The 21,635-nt window shown below is 44.8% G+C and overlaps 1 protein-coding gene across 1 annotated transcript in view; it reads right to left on the reverse strand.

Moving 5' to 3' along the window:
* The window catches only part of ubr2 (ubiquitin protein ligase E3 component n-recognin 2), a 179,936-nt gene that overhangs the window by 48,424 nt on the left and 109,877 nt on the right, over positions 1-21,635 (reverse strand). The window contains exons 29-30 of the mRNA XM_070890969.1: positions 20,445-20,525; positions 19,180-19,361 (exon numbers count right to left, since the gene is read on the reverse strand). Coding sequence (XP_070747070.1) covers positions 19,180-19,361; positions 20,445-20,525 — 263 coding nt within the window. The remainder of the gene's footprint in view (positions 1-19,179; positions 19,362-20,444; positions 20,526-21,635) is intronic.

Raw genomic sequence — 21,635 nt, forward strand, 5'->3', positions numbered from 1 at the left:
CCAAATCCCAGCAAGTTGACATCAAATCTCGCTATGGAATTATCTCTATCCTATAATGATCTATTGTTTTTGTCATCCTTTGCCCCATTGATCGCTGCTCATTCAGCCACTGCATTCCCCTGTAACTCCCTATGAGCTTGCCGGTTTTCTTGCAAATTACATTGTGCAACTCTGTTCATTTGCAATTAGGGTCACTGGTTACACTGATCGAATAAATCAAATTTTATTTTTAAACTGGTATTTCGGGGATCAAATTCTGCAGTTCCAGCTATTTTTCACATGGACAATTAACGATATGTTGTTTTCACACAATCTTCAAGTCACCCAAAATGAGGCTCAATTTAATTTTGTCCCTGATGTATAATGGATACGAACCCCACCCACCCTATTCAATTATGAAGACTTGCATTCTACAGATGACATCGATGATCCCAGCAGCACATGAAACTTTCATTTGGTCAAGTGTATGCTTACCTTCATCCCATTCAATCCCACGTTTAGCTAGGTATCTATTCCACTAGACTTGCTTAACAAACAAACTGTTAACTGTCTTTGCTGATCTATTCCACCAATCTACAAGAATGTGGTCAACAGTCTCACTTGAACTTCATTAATTTTATACTTGTACTAACTCGAGGGCCTGTCCGAAGACTACTTCAATTAATCTTTTCCCCAAGCAAAGTTCAGTTCTACACCTCTTCACAATGCTGACACAAGAGTTCCAGAATCATCATCTTTACATTGGACTGAAGTGCATGCAGCTTCATCAGTGATGGCAAATACAAGCCAATAGTCGAAACAAGGGTCGACATGAAAGTTCTGAAAACTGAACATTCTGGATGCTGCCATAAGGCCTATGAAGATAAATTTGCATCAATTTTCAATCCTTCCACATTAAATTTCAGGTACATTTCACAGAACTGCATCTCGATTACGAAATGCACAGACCAATCCACTCGTTATTTTGGATGAAACAGTTAATTCAGTTCCATTAACCTTGCAATTTCCCTTTGGAAAGAAGGACATCAAGGAATAAGTAGAAACCACCTATTATCTTCGAGTTCTGCCGATGGCCTGGAAAAGAAAAAGCCACAGCATCTCCAAAGTCAAGATTTCTTTGGAGCTTCTTACTGCTTCACAAAAGTCATTTGAAGCATGGGGAGTAATCCTGTATACCATCAACTGGCCTTACCAACAAATTTGGGACAGGCTATGAATTGCAGGAAATTGTGGGGCATCAGAAGACAAAGCCAAAAACAGGCCTTATGGTTAGACATGACAAAGGATCTATGAGAAGGCGTGGCCCTCTTGAAACTGAAGACAAAAATTAGTCAGAGTAGCCAATAACCAAAATAGCTCAGGTCTCGAGCTTCTGATTTAGAATAAAGACACTTAATATGGACTGGGACGAATAAATTAACACTGATGACTGTGCAAATTTGCAACATCCACCAAGACTTCAACGAGCAAGCTAATCTTAAACATGACTATAATCTCAACATTTAAACAGCAACAAACATTTATATAGCACCTTTAACGTAGAAAAACTTCCCAAGGCACTTCACAGGAGCACAGAGATCAGTAGAAGAAAAACAGACTTGTATTTATATAGCGCCTTTCAAGACCACCAGACGTCCCAAACCGCTTTACAGCCAATGAAGTATTTTTTGAACTGTCGTCATTGGAGCAATGTAGAAAACGCGGCAGGCAATTTGCACACAGCAAGCTCCTATAAACAGCAATGTGATAATGACCGACATGGACACAATGGCTTCTTTCTGTGTCGTAATTTTCTATGATTCTATAATCTGTTTTTTATGTTATGTTGATTGAGGGATAAACATTGGCCAGGACACCGTGGATAACTTCCCTGCTCTTCTTCGATATAATGCCATGTGCTCTTTTACATCCACCTCACAGAGCAGAGGGACCTCGGTTAAACGTCTCATCTGAAAAAAGGCAGCTCCGACAGTGCAGCACTCCTTCAGTACTGCACCAGGAGATACTAGGACATGTGACCAAAAGCTTGGTCAAAGAGGTAACAACAACTTATATTTATAAGAGCACCTTTAACGTAACAAAATATCCCAAGGCGTGTCACAGGAATGTTTTAAGACAAAACAAATAGATTTGACACCGAGCCACATAAGAAATTACAGCAGATTACCAAAAACTTGGTCGAAGAGGGAGATTTTAAGGAGTGGAAAGAGAGGTAGAGAGGCAGAAAGGTTCAGGGAGGGAGTTCCAGAGCTTGGAGCCGAGGTAGCTGAAGACACGGCAACCAATGGTTGAGCAGTTATAATCAAGGATGCTCAAGAGGGCAGAATTAGAGGACTGCAGACATCTCGGGGGGGGGGGGGGGGGGGGGGGGGTGGTGGTTGTGAGGTTGAATGAGATTACAGAGATAGGGAGGGGCGAGGGGCTAGGGATGGATTTGTAGGAAAAAATAAAGTAAATTATAACTTAAATGGAGAGAGATTACAAAATGCTGCAGTACAGAGGGACCTGAGGGTCCTTAGCATAAGAACATAAGAATTAGGAACAGGAGTAGGCCATCTAGCCCCTCGAGCCTGCTCTGCCATTCAACAAGATCATGGCTGATCAGGCCGTGGACTCAGCTCCACTTACCCGCCTGCTCCCCATAACCCTTAATTCCCTTGTTGGTTAAAAATCTATCTATCTGTGATTTGAATACATTCAATGAGCTAGCCTCAACTGCTTCCTTGGGCAGAGAATTGCACAGATTCACAACCCTCTGGGAGAAGAAATTCCTTCTCAACTCGGTTTTAAATTGGCTCCCCCGTATTTTGAGGCTGTGCCCCCTAGTTCTAGTCTCCCCGACCAGTGGAATCAACCTCTCTGCCTCTATCTTGTCTATCCCTTTCATTATTTTAAATGTTTCTATACGATCACCCCTCATCCTTCTGAACTCCAATGAGTAAAGACCCAGTCTACTTAATCTGTCATCATAAGGTAATCCCTCATCTCCGGAATCAGCTGAGTGAATCGTCTCTGTATCCCCTCCAAAGCTAGTATATCCTTCCTCAAGAAAGGTGACCAAAACTGCACTCCAGGTGCGGCCTCACCAATACCCTATACAGTTGCAGCAGGACCTCCCTACTTTTGTACTCCATCCCTCTCGCAATGAAGGCCAACATTCCATTCGCCTTCCTGATTACCTGCTGCACCTGCAAACTAACTTTTTGGGAGTCATGCACAAGGACCCCCAGGTCCCTCTGCACCGCAGCATGTTGTAATTTCTCCCCATTCAAATAATATTCCCTTTTAATGTTTTTTTTTCCCCAAGGTGGATGACCTCACACTTTCCGACATTGTATTCCATCTGCCAAACCTTGGCCCATTCGCTTAACCTATCTAAATCTCTTTGCAGCCTCTCTGTGTCCTCCACACAACCCGCTTTCCCACTAATCTTTGTGTCATCTGCAAATTTTGTTACATTACACTCTGTCCCCTCTTCCAGGTCATCTGTGTATATTGTAAACAGTTGTGGTCCCAGCACCGATCCCTGTGGCACACCACTAACCACCGATTTCCAACCCGAAAAAGACCCATTTATCCCGACTTTGTGCTTTCTGTTAGCTAGCCAATTCTCTATCCATGCTAATACATTTCCTCTGACTCCACGTACCTTTATCTTCTGCAGTAATCTTTTGTGTGGCACCTTATCGAATGCCTTTTGGAAATCTAAATACACCACTTCCATCGGTGCACTTCTATCCACCATGCTCGTTATATCCTCAAAGAATTCCAGTAAATTTCCCCTTCATGAATCCATGTTGCGTCTGCTTGATTGCACTATTCCTATCTAGATGTCCCGCTATTTCTTTCTCAATGATAGCTGAAAACATTTTCCCCACTACAGATGTTAAACTAACCAGCCTATAGTTACCTGCCTTTTGTCTGCCCCCCTTTTTTTTTTTAAAAACAGAGGCGTTACATTAGCTGCTTTCCAATTCGCTGGTACCTCCCCAGAGTCCAGAGAATTTTGGTAGATTATAACGAATGCATTTGCTATAACTTCCGCCATCTCTTTTAATACCCTGGGATGCATTTCATCAGGACCAGGGGACTTGTCTACCTTGAGTCCCATTAGCCTGTCCAGCACTACCCCACTAGTGATAGTGATTATCTCAAGGTCCTCCCTTCCCACATTCCCGTGACCAGCAATTTTTGGCATGGTTTTTGTGTCTTCCACTGTGAAGACCAAAGCAAAATAATTGTTTAAGGTCTCAGCCAGTTCCACATTTCCCATTATTAAATCCCCCTTCTCATCTTCTAAGGGACCAACATTTACTTTAGTCACTCTTTTCCGTTTTCTATATCGGTAAAAGCTTTTACTATCTGTTTTTATGTTTTGCGCAAGTTTACTTTCGTAATCTATCTTTCCTTTCTTTATTGCTTTCTTAGTCATTCTTTGCTGTCGTTTAAAATTTTCCCAATCTTCTATTTTCCCACTAACCTTGGCCACCTTATACGCATTGGTTTTTAATTTGATACTCTCCTTTATTTCCTTAGTTATCCACGGCTGGTTATCCCTTCTCCTACCGCCCTTCTTTTTCACTGGAATATATTTTTGTTGAGCACTATGAAAGAGCTCCTTAAAAGTCCTCCACTGTTCCTCAATTGTGCCACCATTTAGTCTGTGTTTCCAGTCTACTTTTGCCAACTCTGTCCTCATCCCACTGTAGTCCCCTTTGTTTAAGCATAGTACGCTCGTTTGAGACACTACTTCCTCACCCTCAATCTGTATTACAAATTCAACCATACTGTGATCACTCATTCCGAGAGGATCTTTTACTAGGAGATCGTTTATTATTCCTGTCTCATTACACAGGACCAGATCCAAGATAGCTTGCTCCCTTGTAGGTTCTGTAACATACTGTTCTAAGAAACAATCCCGTATGCATTCTATGAATTCCTCCTCAAGGCTACCCCGTGCGATTTGACCAATCGATATGTAGGTTAAAATCCCCCATGACTACTGCCGTTGCTTTTTCATATGCCTCCATTATTCCCTTGATTATTGCCCGCCCCATCGTGAAGTTATTATTTGGGGGCATATAAACTACGCCCACCAGTGACTTTTTCCCCTTACTATCTCTAATCTCCACCCACAATGATTCAACATTTTGTTCATTAGAGCCAATATCGTCTCTCACAACTGCCCTGATATCATCCTTTAGTAACAAAGCTACCCCACCTCCTTTCCCTTCTTGTCTATCTTTCCGAATTGTCAGATAACCCTGTATGTTTAATTCCTAGTCTTGACCACCCTGCAACCACGTTTCTGTAATGGCCACCAAATCATACCCATTTGTAATGATTTGTGCTGTCAACTCATTTACTGTATTTCGAATGCTGCATGCGTTTAGGTAGAGTGTTTTAATACTAGTTTTTAAACCATGATTTTTAGTTTTGACCCCTCCTGCAGCCCCTTTATATTCATACGTATTGTCCCTTCCTATCACTTTGTGGTTTACACTTACCTTAGTGCTACTCTGCTGTGTTGCCTCCTGCCTTTTGCATTCTTTCTTGGGGTCCTGTTCATCTGAGCTCTCACCCACTAACGAGCTCAGAGCCCTCTCCTGGGTTCCGAATACTCCTTGCATTGAGGCACCGAGCTTTCATGCTTGCCTTTTTCTTACACTTTGACCCTTTAGAATTTAGCATGAAACACAAAAAGCTCGTATGCAGGTACAGCTAGTAATCAGGAAGGCAAATGCAATGTTGGCCTTTACTGCAAGTGGGGTGGAGTATAAAAGCAGGGAAGTTCTGTTACAACTGTACAGGGTATTGGTGAGGCCATACCTGCAGTACTGTGTATGGCTTTGGTCTCCTTATTTAAGGAGGGATATACTTGCATTGGAGGCAGTTCAGAGAAGGTTTATTAGGTTGATTCCGGATTTAGAAGATGCATTAATGATTTAGATGAAGGAATTGAGTGTAACATCTCCAAGTTTGCAGATGACATTAAGCTGGGTGGTGGTGTGAGCTGTGAGGAGGATGCTAAGAGGCTGCAAGGTGACTTGGACAGGTTAGGTGAGTGGGCAAACGCATGGCAGATGCAGTATAATGTGGATAAATGTGAGGTTATCCACTTTGGTGGCAAAAACACGAAGGCAGATTATTATCTGAATGGTGGCAGATTAGGAAAAGGGGAGGTGTATTGAGACCTGGGTGTCATGGTACATCAGTCATTGAAAGTTGGCATGCAGGTACAGCAGGCGGTGAAGGCAGCAAATGGTATGATGGTCTTCATAGCTAGGGGATTGGAGTATAGGAGCAGGGAGGTCTTACTGCAGTTGTACAGGGCCTTGGTGAGGCCTCACCTGGAATATTGTGTTCAGTTTTGGACTCCTAATCTGAGAAAGGACGTTCTTGCTATTGAAGGAGTACAGCGAAGGTTCACGAGACTGATTCCCAGAATGGCAGGACTGACATATAAGGAGAGACTGGATTGACTGGGCCTGTATTCACTGGAGTTTAGAAGGATGAGAGGGGATCTCATAGAAACATATAAAATTCTGATGGGACTGGACAGGTTAGATGCAGAAAGAATGTTCCCGATGTTGGGGAAGTCCAGAACCAGGGGACATCGTCCAAGGATAAGGGGTAAGCCATTTAGGACTGAGAGGAGGAGAAACTTCTTCACTCAAGAGTTGTTAACCTGTGGAATTCCCTACCGCAGAGAGTTGTTGATGCCAGTTCATTGGATATATTCAGGAGTGTGTTAGATATGACCCTTACGACTAAAGGGATCAAGGGGTATGGAGCGAAAGCAGGAAAGAGGTACTGAAGTGAACGATCAGCCATGATCTTATTGAATGGTGGTGCAGGCTCGAAGGGCTGAAAGGCCTACTCCTGCATCTATTTTCTATGTTTCTATGAATGGGTTGACTTATGAAGAAAGGTTGAGCAGTTTGGGCCTGTTACGCTCATAATAAAGTGATACAACTGAGTACTGTATGCAATGAGTAAGTGTGACCTTTGTTCTTGTAATTAAACTCCTGAGCATTGGTAAAGCATGGGAGGCCTGCTTATCGACAGTGCTCCCAAGGGATGCTGGGATCCCTTGGGACTCCAACAAGTAGGCCCTCTGGTGGTGGTATGACACAGGGTGCCAAGGGTTACATACATAACATCACTCCCTCCCAAAGCCAATAGTACACTTATTTACAGGGTGAGACGATCTGGGGCTTTTCGCTCACTTGTCGATCGTCTCGGTACAAATGTAGGTGTGGGTGAGTTGGTTGGTTCTTCGCTGGGCTGCTGGCCTTGCCGGACTGCTGGGGATGGTGAGTTCAGCTTCGTGGTCAACCGTGATGTCGGTTGCCACTTGTGTGTGTGTGTTGGAGGGTCAAAGTTGGTGGTGTCCTCTTAGGGTTGCTCGTGGCTGTTTGTGAATCGCAATATGGTTTGATCGAAATGCTTTCTACTCGTTAGTCCATTGGCCAGTTTGACCTGAAACACCCGATTCCCTTCTTTGGCTAGAAAGATAGAAACATAGAAAATAGGTGCAGGAGTAGACCATTCGGCCCTTCGAGCGTGCACCACCATACAAGAAGATCATGGCTGATCACTCCCACAGCACCCCCCTCCCGCTTTCTCTCCATACTCCTTTATCCCACCGAACCGTAAGGGCCATATCTAACACCCTCTTGAATATATCCAATGAACTGGCATCAACAACTCTCTGCGGCAGGGAATTCCACAGGTTAACAACCCTGTGAGTGAAGAAGTTTCTCCTCATCTCAGTACTAAATGGCTTACCCCTTATCCTAAGACTATGTCCCCAGGTTCTGGACTTCCCCAACATCGGGAACATTCTTCCTGCATCGAACCTGTCCAGTCCCGTCAGAATCTTATATGTTTCTATGAGATCCCCTCTCATCCTTCTAAACGCCAGTGTATAAAGGCCCAGTTGATCCAGTCTGTCATATGCCAGCCCAGCCATCCCTGAAAACAGTCTGGTGAACCTTCGCTGCACTCCTTCAATAGCAAGAACGTCCTTCCTCAGACTAGGAGACCAAAACTGAACACAATATTCCAGGTGAGGCCTCACCAAGGCCCTGTACAGCTGCAGTAAGACCTCCCTGCTCCTATATTCAAATCCCCTAGCTATGAAGGCCATCATACCATTTTGCCTTCTTCACCGCCTGCTGTACCTGCATGCCAACTTTCAGTGATTGATGAACCATGACACCCAGGTCTCGTTGCACCTCCCCTTTTTCCTAATCTGCCGCCATTCAGATAATATTCTGCCTTTGTGTTTTTGCCCCCAAAATGGATAACCTCACATTTATCCACATTATACTGCATCTGCCATGCATTTGCCCACTCACCTCACCTGTCCAAGTCACCCTGCAGCCTCTTAGTGTCCTCCTCACAGCTCACACCGCCACCCAGTTTAGTGTCATCTGTAAACTTGGAGATATTATACTCTATTCCTTCATCCAAATCGTTAATGTATATTGTAAAGAGCTGGGGTCCTAGCACTGAGCCCTGCGTCACCCCACTAGTCACTGCCTGCCATCCTGAAAACGACCCGTTTATCCCGACTCTCTGCTTCCTGTCTGCCAACCAGTTCTCTATCCATGTCAGTACATTACCCCCAATACCATGCGCTTTGATTTTGCACACCAATCTCTTGTGCAGGACCTTGTCAAAAGCCTTTTGAAAGTCCAAATACACCACATCCACTGGTTCTCCCTTGTCCACTCTGCGAGTTACATCCTCAAAAAATTCCAGAAGATTCGTCAAGCATGATTCCCCTTTCATAAATCCATGCTGACTTGGTCCAATCCTGTCACTGCTTTCCAAATGCGCTGCTATTTCATCCTTAATGATTTATTCCAACATTTTCCCCACTACTGATGTCAGGCTAACCGGTCGATAATTACCCATTTTCTCTCTCCCTTCTTTTTGAAAAAGTGGTGTTAAATTAGCTAACCTCCAGTCCAGAGTCGATAGACTGTTGGAAAATCATCAATGCATCCACTATTTCTAGGGCCACTTCCTTAAGTACTCTGGGATGCAGATTATCAGGACCCGGGGATTTGTAGGCCTTTAATCCCATCAATTTCCCGAGCACAATTTCCCGCCTAATAAGGATATCTTTCAGTTCCTCCTTCTCACTTGACCCACTGTCCCCTAGTACATTCAGAAGGTTATTTGTATCTTCCTTTGTGAAGGCAGAACCGAAGTATTGGTTCAATTGGTCTGCCATTTCTTTGTTCCCCATTTTAAATTCACCTGAATCTGACTGCAAGGGACCTACATTTGTCTTCACTAATCTCTTTCTCTTCACATATTTATAAAAGCTTTTGCAGTCAGTTTTTATGTTCCCTGCAAGCTTCCTCTCGTACTCTATTTTCCCCCTCTTAATTAAACCCTTAGTCCTCCTCTGTTGAATTCTAAATTTCTCCCAGTCCTCAGGTTTGTTGCTTTTTCTAGCCAATTTATATGCCTCTTCCTTGGTTTTAACACTATCCTGAATTTCCCTTGTTAGCCATGGTTGAGCCACCTTCCCAGTTTTATTTTTACTCCAGACAGGGATGTACAATTGCTGAAGTTCATCCATGTGATCTTTAAATGTTTGCCATTACTTATCCACCGTCAACCCTTTATGTATCCTCTGCCAGTCTATTCTAGCCAATTCACACCTCATACCGTCGAAGTTACCTTTCCTTAAATTCAGGACCCTAGTTTCCGAATTAACTTTGTCACTCTCCATCTTAATAAGGAATTCTACCATATTATGATCACTTTACCACAAGGGGCCTCGCACAACAAGATTGCCAATTGGTCCCCTCTCATTACACATCACCCAGTCCAGGATGGCCAGCTCCCTGGTTGGTTCTTCGACATATTGATCTAGAAAACCATCCCTAATGCACTCCAGGAAATCTTCCTCCACCGCATTGCTACCAGTTAGGTTTGCCCAATCAATAAGTAGATTAAAGTCGCCCATGATTACTACTGTACCTTTATTGCACACATCCCTTATTTCTTGTTTGATGCTGTCGCCAACCTCACTACTACTATTTGGTGGTCTATACACAACTCCCACTAGCGTTTTCTGCCCTTTGGAATTCCACAACTCCACCCATACCGATTCCACATCATCCAGGCTAATGTCCTTCCTTGCAACTGCATTGATTTCCTCTTTAACCAGCAACGCCACCCCACCTCCTTTTCCTTTCTGTCTATCCTTCCTAAATGCTGAATACCCTTGGATGTTGAGTTCCCAGCCCTGGTCACCCTGGAACCATGTCTCTGTGATGCCAATCACATCGTATCCGTTAACTGCTATCTGCGCAGTTAATTCATGCACCTTATTCCGAATACTCCTCGCATTGAGGCACAGAGCCTTCAGACTTGTCTTTTTAACACACTTTGCCCCTTTTGAATCTTGATGTAATGTGGCCCTTTTTGCTTTTTGCTTTGGGTTTCTCTGCCCTGCATCTTTACTATTCTCCTTTCTATCTTTTGCTTCTGCCCCCCTTCGATTTCCCTCTGTCTCCCTGCGTAGGTTCCCATCTCCCTGCCATATTAGTTTAACTCCTCCCCAACAGGACTAGCAAACACTCCCCCGAGGATATTGGTTCCGATCCTGCCCAGGTGCAGACCGTCCCGTTTGTACTGGTCTCACCTCCCCCAGAACCGGTTCCAATGTCGCAGGAATTTGAATCCCTCCCTTCTGCACCACTCCTCAAGCCATGTATTTATCTGAGCTATCCTGTGATTCCAACTCTGACTAGCATGCGGCACTGGTAGCAATCCTGAGATTACTACTTTTGAGGTCCTACTTTTTAAATTTAACTCCTAGCTCCCTAAATTCGTCTCGTAGGACCTCATGCCGTTTTTTTTTTTACCTATGTCGTTGGTACCTATATGCATCACGACAACTGGTTGTTCACCCTCCCTTTTCAGAATGTCCTGCACCCGCTCCGAGACATCCTTGACCCTTGCACCAGGGAGGCAACATACCACCCTGGAGTCTCAGTTGCGGCCGCAGAAACGCCTATCTATTCCCCTTACAATTGAATCCCCTATCACTGTCGCTCTCCCACTCTTTTTCGTGCCCTCCTGTGCAGCAGAGCCAGCCACGGTGACATGGACTTGGCTGCTGCTGCCCTCCCCTGATGAGTGTTCCCCCTCAACAGTGCTCAAAGCTGTGTATCTGTTTTGCAGGTGGATGACCGCACGGGACCCCTGCACTACCTTCCTGACATTGCTCTTCCTGTTGGTCTTCCATTCCCTATCTGGCTGAGGACCCTTCACCTGCAGTAAGACCAACTCGCTAAACGTGCTATTCACATCATTATCAGCAACGTGCATGCTCCAGAGTGAATCCACCCGCAGATCCAGCTCCGCAACGCGGTCCGCCAGGAGCTGGAGGCGGACACACTTCCCGCACACGTAGTTGTCAGGGACACCGGAAGCGTCCCTGACTTCCCACATATTACAGGAGGAGCACAACACGTGTCCGAGTTCTCCTACCATGACTTAACCCTTAGATACTCTTAATATAACAATGCTAAAGGTTACTTACTGATAAAAGAAAAAGAAAAAGAAAAACTACTTACCAATCACCAGCCAATCACTTATCACCTTGGCTGTGACGTCACCTTTTCATTTCTCTCTACTTCTATTTTGCCTCCCTGCTGCAGCTGCACCGGCTGGGCCTCTCTGACCCCGGACTCGCGCTGCCCGACTGCCTGAACTCCTCCTCAGACGAGCCTTTATCGGCCTCTCCGACCCCGGACTCGCGCTGCCCGACTGCCTGAACTCGTCCTCAGACGAGCCTTAAAAGGCCTCTCCGACCCCGGACTTGCGCTGCCCGACTGCCTGAACTCCTCCTGCGACGAGCCTTTATGTGCCTCACCGTGCCAGCAAGCCATTTGGGACCATGTCCATAGTTGAGTACAAATACAGGGTCATTGACTTCAATATCACGTGACAAGTTTGCGCGATCATGTTACATGCTTTGTTCATGCCATACATGCTTTGTTCATGCCACCTGTCCGCATGGAGATCAGGGTGGACAAGAGAGAGCCTTGTTTTGAGCACCCTTTTCATGGCCCCACAAAAGACAGTCTGCCTGTATGGACATTTCGTCTTTGTGTCGCTGGAACGGCTTGATCTCTTCATGCATCCCCGCTGGGACGCTGGACCAGCTCCCTTGGAGGACAGTTTTTTTTAAACCAGGGACAATAAAGGACCCTGGCTGGTCCAGGTCCTGATCTGGCAGGCCGTAACGGGTGACTTTTCATTTTCGAATGCATCCATCACCAAGAGCAAGTCTGCAGGCTGTGCAGTGGTGGGCAATGGCAGCCGACTGAGAACATCAGCGCAGTTCTCTGTGCCTGGTCTGTGGCGGATTACATAGTTGTATGCAGACAGCCTGAGCGCCCATCTTATGGTCAGTTTCTAGCTCAAACTTGAGACCAAACAGATACTGGTGCATTTTTTTTGCCCCGTAACCACATGCCACAGGTTCTTTTTCAATCATGCTGTAGGCCCTTTCGACCTTCGACAAACTCCTGGACACACAGGCGGCTTGTTGCAATGTTCCCGATTCGTTAGCTTGTTTTAACATACACCCGACCCCATATGGGGCACTAATCGTTTACATGGGTTATACAGAACAAGCAGTTTGTTGGAATATAACAGATATCAAGCTTTCTCAAAAGCAGCCTCGTGATTTCCCTCATATCCAGTCATCTCCCTTGCACAGTAGCACATGTAGGGGTTCTAGCAAGGTGCTTAACCCAGGTAGGAAATTACAGAAATAGTTGAGGAGTCCCAGCAACGACCGCAGCTCCGTCACGTTCTGTGGTAGCGCGTTCTTGATGGCTTCCATCTTTGTGTCGGTAGGTCTGATGCCATCTGCAGCGATTCTTCTTCCCAAGAACTCGACCTCTGGCGCCATGAAAACACACTTCCAACGTTTCAACCGGAGTCCCACGCGATCTAGACGATTTAGGTTCTTCAAGTGTTCGATGGTGTCCCGACCTGTGACCAGTATGTCGTCCTGGAAGACCAGTGTGCAGAACCAACTTTAGCAGGCTCTCCATGTTCCATTGGAAAATTGCCATGGCCGAACGAATCCCAAACGGGCATCTGTTGTAGATGAACAGACCTTTGTGCGTGTTGATGCAGGTGAGGCCTTTCGAAGATTCCTCCAGCTCCTGCGTCATATAGGCCGAGGTCAGGTCCAACTTGGTGAATGCCTTTCCTCCAGCCAGGGTCGCAAATAGGTCATCTGCCTTGGGTAGCGGGTACTGGTCCTGTCGCGAAACACAGTTAATTGTTACTTTATCGTCCCCACAAATTCTGACCATGCCATCGCCTTTGAGAACCGGAACAATCGGACTGGCCCACTCGTTGAACTCAACCGGCGCGATGATGCCTTCTCGCTGCAGCCTGTCCAGCTCAATATCCACTTTCTCTTGCATCATATATGGCACCGCCCGTGCCTTGTGGTGAATGGGTCGTGTACCGAGAACCAAGTGGATCCTCACCTTCGCCCGAGAAACTTCCAATGCCTGGCTCAAACAACGATGGGAACCTGCTCAGAACCTGGGCACAAGGCGGCGTCGATGGAAGAAAGCGCTCGGATGTCGTCCCAGTTCTAGCGGATTTTTCCCAACCAGCTTCTGCCGAAGTGTGGGGCTATCTCCTGGCACAATCCATAGTGGGAGTTCGTGCACTGCTCCATCAGGAGACTTTTACTTCTGCGCTGCCAATAACAGGGATCAGCTCTTTGGTGTAAGTCCTTTGCTTGATGTGAATGGGGCTAAGCTTGGGCCTGTGTGCCTTGTTGCACCACAGCCTCTCGAAGGCCTTTTTGCTCATGATGGACTGACTCACATCTGTGTCCAGTTCCATGGATACTGGAATTCCCTTTAGTTCAACTTTTAACATGATCGGTGGACATTTCGTGGTGAAGGTGTGTACCCCGTACACTTCTGCCTCCTCGGTCTGAGTCTCTAGTTCAGCCTGATCCACCATGGATCAATCTTGCTCTGCAACGTGGTGGTTTGCAGGGTTTGCAGCTCGTCTGCACATTCGCTGGAGGTGTCCCATTGTTCCACAGCCTTTGCACGCATAGTATCTGAAGCAGCATTGATGGGCTCGATGATCACCTCTGCAGCGCCAACAAGGTATTAACTGCCTCGCATTAACGATCGATAGCGGACTCTGGGTCATCTGAGGTCGTGCAGGTGCCGGCGTGTACGTTCTGCCATATGCATTCCTGCCTGAAAATGACGTTACTTTGTGTACAGTACTAGCCGAAACCTCTTTATGCTGCGAAATTTGTTTGGTGTTATTGCTGGTGGACATAAATGCCTGGGCTATCGTTATGGCTTTGCTCAGGTTCGGTGTTTCAACAGTTAATAGTTTGCAAAGGATAACTTCATGGCCAATGCCAAGCACAAAAAAGTCTCTAAGCATTTGCTCAAGGAATCCATCGAATTCGCAATGTCCTGCAAGGCACCTTAGTTCGATGACGTAGCTCGCCACTTCCTGGCCTTCAGACAGTTGACACATGTAGAACCAATACCTTGCCATCAAATCGCTTTCTTTCAGATTTAGGTGATCCCGGACCAGCGTACACAGTCCTTCATAGGAATTGGTTGTTGGTTTCACCAGAGCTGGAAGATTCTTCATGAGGCCATAAGTTATTGCCCCACAGACGGTAAGGAGGATCACCCTTCGTTTGGCAGCGTTCTCGTCCCTTTCCAGCTCGTTGGCCACTAAGTATTGGTCAAGTTGCTCCACAAAGGCCTCCCAATCGTCCCATGCTGAGAATTTCTCCAGGATACCAACCGTTCTTTGCATTTTCGCGTCGTTGTTTGTTATCTCGTCACCAATTGTTACGCTCATAATAAAGTGATACAATTGAGTACTGTATGCAATGAGTAAGTGCGACCTTAGCTCCTTTAATTAAACTCCAGAGTGTTGGTACAGCATGGGAGGCCTGCTTATATACTGGGATCCCTTGGGACTACAACAAGTAGGCCCTCTGGTGGTGGTATGATACAGGTTGCCAACATCGCCTCGACTCATTGGAGTTTAGAAGAATGAGAGGTGATCTTATTAAAACATATCAGATAAAGGGGGCTCGACAAGGTTGATGCAGAGAGGATGTTTCCCTGAGTGGGGGAATCTGGAACTCGGGGGCATAGTTTCAGAACTGAGATGGAGGAAGAATGCCTTCTCAGAGGGTTGTAAATCTGTGGAATTCTCTGCCCTTGAGAGTTGTGGAGGCTGGGTCATTGAATATATTTTAGGTGGAGATAGACACCGATTTTTGAGCAATAAGAGAGAAGGGTTATGGGGAGAGGGCAGGGAAGTGGAGCTTAGCCCAAGATCAGATCAGCCATGGTCTTATTGAACAGCGAAGCAAGCTCGAGGGGCCAAATGGACTGCTCCTGCTCCTATTTCTTATGTTCTTATGAGAATTTTGAAATCGAGGGGTTGATTAACCGGGAGCCAATGTAGATCGGCGAGCACAGGGATGATGAGTGAGCGAGACTTGTTGCGAGACAAGTTGCCATGTTTTGGATCACCTCAAGTTTATGTAGGGTCGAATGTGGGAGGCCAGCCAGGAGTGAGTTGGAAAAGTCAAGTCTAGAGGTAACAAAGGCATGGATGAAAGTTTCAGCTATAAATGAGCTGAGGCTGGGGCAGAGATGGGCAATGCTGCAGAGGTGGAAATAGCCGGTTTTAGTTATGCCGTGGATATGTGGCCGGAAGATCAGTTCAGGGTCAACTATGATATCTAGGTTGCAAACAGTCTGGTTTAGCCTCAGACAGATGCTAGGGAGATGGATAGAGTCGGTGGCTAGGGAACACAGTTTGTGGCGGGGACCAAAGATAATGGCTTCCGTCTTCACAATATTTCATTGGAGAAAATTTCTGCTCATCCAGTACTGGATGTTGGACAAGCAGTCCCGACAATTTAGCGACCATGGAGGGGTCGAGAGAAGTGGTGGAGAGTTACAGCTGAGTGTCGTCATCGAGTGCATGTGGAAACTGACGCCGTATTTTTCGATGATGTTGCTAAGAGGCAACATACAGATGAGAATTAGGAGGGGGCCAAGGATACACCCATGGGGGACACCAAAGGTAACGATGCAGGAGTGGGAGAAAAAGCCATAGCAGGTGATTTTCTGGCTACAATTAAATAGATAAGAATGGAATCAGGCGAGTGCAGTCCCACCCAGCTGGACAGTGGTAGAGAGGTGTTGGAGGAGGATGGAGTGGTCAACCGTGTCAAAGGCTGCAGACAGGCCAAGAAGGTTGAGGAGGGATAGTTTACCTTTGTCACAGTCACAAAAGATGCCATTTGTGACTTTGATGAGAGCCGTCTTGGTACTGTGGCAGGGGTGGAAACCAGATTGAGGGGATTCAAACATGGAGTTCCGGGAAAGATGAGCACAGTAAGTTTTAAGGATCCACTTAAAAGAGAGAGAGAGAGAGAGAGAGGTAGAGGGGCGGAGCGGCAAAGAGAGCGAATTCCAGAGCTTGAGGCGCCGGAAACTGAAGGCATGGCTGCGAATGCTGGAGTGATTCAAATCTGGAATGCGCAAGAGGCCAGAATTGGAGGCGTGCAATATCTTAGGGTGTTGTGGGGCTGGAGGAGATTACAGAGATAGGGAGGGACGAAGCCATGGAGCAATTTGAATAATAAAGAGGAGAATTTTTAAAATCGATGAATTTCTTAACCGTCAACGAGCACAGGCGTGATGGGTGAATGGGACTTGGTGCGAGTTCGGATACGGGCAGAGATTTGGATGAGTTCAAGTTTATGGAGGGTGGAAGATGAGAGGCCGGACAGTAAGCATCAGAATAGTCAGGTTTAGAGGCAAGAAAGGCATAGATGAGGGTTTCTACAGCAGATGTGGGTAGAGGCTAATTTTCAGATCAAATAGGACACCAAGGTTGTGAACAGTCTGGTTCAGCCTCAGATACTGAGCAGTGAGAGGGATGGAGTCGGTGGCTAAGGAACTAAGTTTGTGATCAGCCATGATCTCACTGAATGGTGGAACAGGCTCAAGGAGCTGAATCACCTACTCGTGTTCCTATGTAGTAGGGGCCAAAGACAATAGCTTCGGTCTTCTCAATATTTAGTTGGAGGAAATTACTGCTCATCTAGGAATGGATATCGGATAAACAGCGTGACAAATGGAGTGGTGAGGTCAAGCTGGGCGTCGTTAGTATACATGTGGAACCCAACGTTGTGTTTTCAGATCATGTCGCCGAGTGGCAACATGTAGACGAGAAAGGGCCAAGGATAGAGCCGTGGCAAACTCCAGAGGTAATGGTGCAGAAGTGGGAAGAGAAGCCATTGCAATTCTCTGGCTACGACCAGATAGGCAAGATGGAACCAGGCAAGGGCAGTCCCACCCAGCTGGACAATGGAGGAGAGACGTTGGGAGGAGGATGGTGTGGTCAACCGTGTCAAAGACTGCACACAGGTCAAGAAGGCTGACGAGAGATAGTTTACCACGGTCAGAGTCACATAGGATGTAATTTGTGACTTTGATTTGGGTCGTTTTAGTGCCATCAGGGGCAGAACCTGATTGGAGGAGTTCAAACATGGAGCTGTGGGAAAGATGGGCACGGATTTGGGAGGCAATAACACGTCCCAAGAGTTTGAAGAGAAAGGGAGGTCAGAAATGGCGCAGTAATTTGCAAAGACAGAGGGGGCAAGGTTTTTTTTTTTTTTTTTTTTTTTAAGAGCGGGATGATGACAGCAAATTTGAAGGGGAAGGGTACAGTACCCAAGGAGAGGGAACCATTAACACTATCAGCACACTGGGGCCAGGAAGGGAAGTTGGGTGAGTCAGCAGTTTGGTGGGAATAGGGTCGAGGGAGCAGGAGGTGGGTCTCATTAACAAGATGACCTCAGAGATGCCATGAGGTGAGACAGGAGAGAAACAAGAGAAAAATGGGCCAGGGCAGGGGGAACCTTCGGTGTCGTTTGGCTTGGCGGGCTCGGCGAAGGGAGGGAGGCAGCAGACCGGATGGTCTCAATCTTTGTGACAAAGAAGTCCATGAGCTCCTCACACTTGTTGTTGGAGCCGAGGGTGAAGGAGGCAGGGGAGGGGGGATTAAAAAGATGGTTTGCAATGGAAGAGAAAAGCTGGGGTTATATTTACATTCCAGTTTGATTCTGGAATCGTGACCAGTTTTGGCAAAGCACCTTATTAGTGCTTTATGTGGCCCAACCAAATCTGCTGATGAATGGCTAAACCAGTTGTCCTCCATAAATGTTCAAGTCTGTGCCCCTTGGACTTAAGGGAGCAGAGAGGAGGACCGTACCGGGGGAATGAACAGGGTCAACGTTCCCTCAATTTTTTCTTTTGTGCACGGTACCTTTAGCCAAGCATGCACGATATCTTTATACGAACAGCTTTTGAGCGGCCTGTGCGGTACCTTCCAGATTGCTACATGGCAGCGGAGCTTAGAGGGATCATTGAGAGTAATAGCTTTAGTGGGGACAAGGGCATCAAAGATGGAGGTGAAGGTATGATTGAGCTGCAGAAATGTCATCGTGAACTAAAAAAAAGAGTAACATGTTTTTTTGGTGTGCTGACATCAAAAGAAAAGGAACTATGTTACAATGGACAAATAATGTTTACATTGGGGAAAACTAGTATGACTCATGTAGGTCACTGTCTTAAAGAAACTATTTCCCCGTGTGTTATTTGCCTCAGTACAACAGCTCGTTTCAATTGCATGTGAAGGTTAGACAAACTATGACTATATTTCAGAATGACTTTTATTCATTCTTTTTCTCCAAGTAGTCTTCGTTTTAATTTAAGATGCACTGTTTCCTGACAGAGGAGAGCAGGCAACTGACTCACAGGTCTCAGACTCTGAAAGTACCACTTGGAGAGGCACAAGGGTGCCCCAAAGTGGCACTATCTTATTTTCCTTACATCTTTTCCTTGTCTCAATATGCCTGATGAAACATGAGATTTGGAACTCTCATTTAGGTTGCTGACACAAAATTATTAAAAACAATGCAACAGAATATAGGCAAAAATACTGTTTTCCTTTTAAAGTTACTTATACTTACGTCGTAATAGGTGCATGTCTGACGTATAACAACTGTACCTGCTAAAGACCCTCCCTCTTTACCTATTGTCAGGTGCTGTGGAAGATGAAGCTTCTAGTTCTTCTAATGTCTGTTGAAACAATTCCCTATTTTCATCTATAAAATGCCTCTGCATTTCTGACATCTGCGCCATTATCTTCTCTCTACGCAGCCGGGCAATTTCAGCTTTCCGTTTCCGATCTGCTTTGTCTTTATCTCGTAAACACTACAAAAACAGACAGTTAACATTTAGACTTGACACAAAACCTGCAGCATGCTTTATAATTTAGTTATTTAAATCCCAAAGGAAAATGGGGGTAGCAGGAAGAGAAAGGCTCACACAGCAAGCATGTGAAACATTCTTCCAGATTTCTTTTAAATGGTAAAACAGTTAGTATTGCAACTTTATTTTCAAGCCAATTAATTCAATGTCCTTTTACTGTTAGCATTTTTTAAAGTACACAAATTACAATTTTAACCAATTTAAAAGCAATTATATTGAACACACCTAAATATGCTCATCATCAATAATACAAATTCCAATAAACTTGCATTGAAGCAATTTTATTAACTAATACTTCATCACACTCCCTCAATGGTTCTGCCAGCTTATCGAGGAAATGGGTCAGCCATGACAGCAGGAATGTCTCAATCATTCAGGGCTTTTGCTCAATTAGCTGATGTCAGGAGTAGGATGTTACTATTGGCTTCACAGCCCTGGGTTAGAGAGGAGAAAATGTCAAGGGTCCTGCTCCTTACTGCTAGCGAGTGAATACTGCTCAGGGTACTTGTGTGGATGTCAGGTGAGGTTATGATAACTCCCGCAAATTAACATCTTGCTGCCACCACTCGCAATCAAAGTTCACGCACAAATAGATGGATATTTAGGTGAAATGGAGAGGGGATGGGTGGGACTGTCAGTGGTAGTGAAACCACACCACAACAAGGAGCCAATGCCTTACAGCAGAGCAGAAGGAAGAGAAAAATCAGAAAAATTTAAATCACTTAAAACAAAAATAAAAAACCCGAAGTTAATATTTGACAGGAAAGCACAACTTAAAGGGCAAACTTAAACTCGATGTTATTATTCACAAAAATATACTACAAATTACAAAAAAAAATCAAGACCACCCAAATCTCATTTTTAATAAATACTTTTAAAGCGCTGCAATATCCTTGTACTACATACAGTTGGAAAATATCCTTTCAGCATTCTTAAAATTTAAATATACGTCTGTATCAAGCCATGCTTTCTCGAATAGGAACAGCAAATGTTTTAAATGGTCTGACATTCATTCTATGATCTTACCTCCTCCACACTGTGCCCTCCTGACTCTACAATAGGAGCCGAATTACTCCGTTCTCTCATCTTTTTAATAACTCCAAAAAGCTTTAAAACAAAAATCAGACTTTGAAGAATTGAATATAAATGAACAATCCATTTTTATTATTTTGTTACAAAACAGTATCAATTATTTCCTTAGAGTTCATCAAATTATGCAAATCACAGACAATAAAAATTGGTATTCATGGTTAGAAGGCTTTCAGTTGAACAGGTCCCTTATTTTTTCAGTTAAGAATAAATTTAAAATTAGTTTTCCAAAATACATTAGACCCCTTTCAGAATTAAATCTTATCTTTTCATGACAATGACATGACCAGCCAAAGTGGTACATAAAATATATCCAAGTGAGGGAGACAACAATTAAAAAGAGCAGCTAAAGAAAAACATGAAACAGTTTGCTACTAAAGGATGCTTAGGCGGGTACAATTGTTACTTAGTTTTAATTATCCTTCGTGAGTTTTTGTACTCAATGAAATAATGGTCGCGAGAAGGGAACAATTCTTGCCCTACTTTTGTTATCCACAGTCAGCACCAAGTGATTCCAGCTACAACAAAGCTCTGTACGCTAAAATAGCTTAGCCAATGCACAAGAGCATCCCGACTGCAACGTTTTCTACTTTTATTGGCCTCTGCAAAACATTCCAATTCAGTAACAATTTTTGCTGTTGCCCCACTCATTCATTGTAGAGGCATGGCCCTTACAGTAGAGCAGGGATGGTTTTCACAATCCATATGGGAGTTGCTATTTAAACCCCTACAACACAAATTTAAATAGTGTTCCAATCCACTCCATCACTCAATAAACACACTTTGATCCTCGTGCAAAGATTATATAGCATCAGAGAAGAGCAGTGTGTGGGACATATTTGATGACACCTTCCTGGATTAATTTAAAATTAATTAAGATTTTCTTTTCCACTGTCTTATAAAACTATTTTTTAAAATTAGTTATTCCATTTTTATATGGGAAGTGAAAGACTGGGATTAATCTCATTGCAAAATGGAACATCTTTCCTCAAAGGTTTGCAAGTGGTCTTGGACTACATTAAAAATGGGAAATATTCTTAAATTTGCTAGTGTTGCCTTCACCTAACACACAAATTTCTCAGCTTATACAACATCTACAAAAGTCTCTACTATTCAGGAGTTTCAGGT

This window comes from Pristiophorus japonicus, chromosome 9 (genome assembly GCF_044704955.1).
Source record: "Pristiophorus japonicus isolate sPriJap1 chromosome 9, sPriJap1.hap1, whole genome shotgun sequence".
NCBI lineage: Eukaryota > Metazoa > Chordata > Chondrichthyes > Pristiophoridae > Pristiophorus > Pristiophorus japonicus.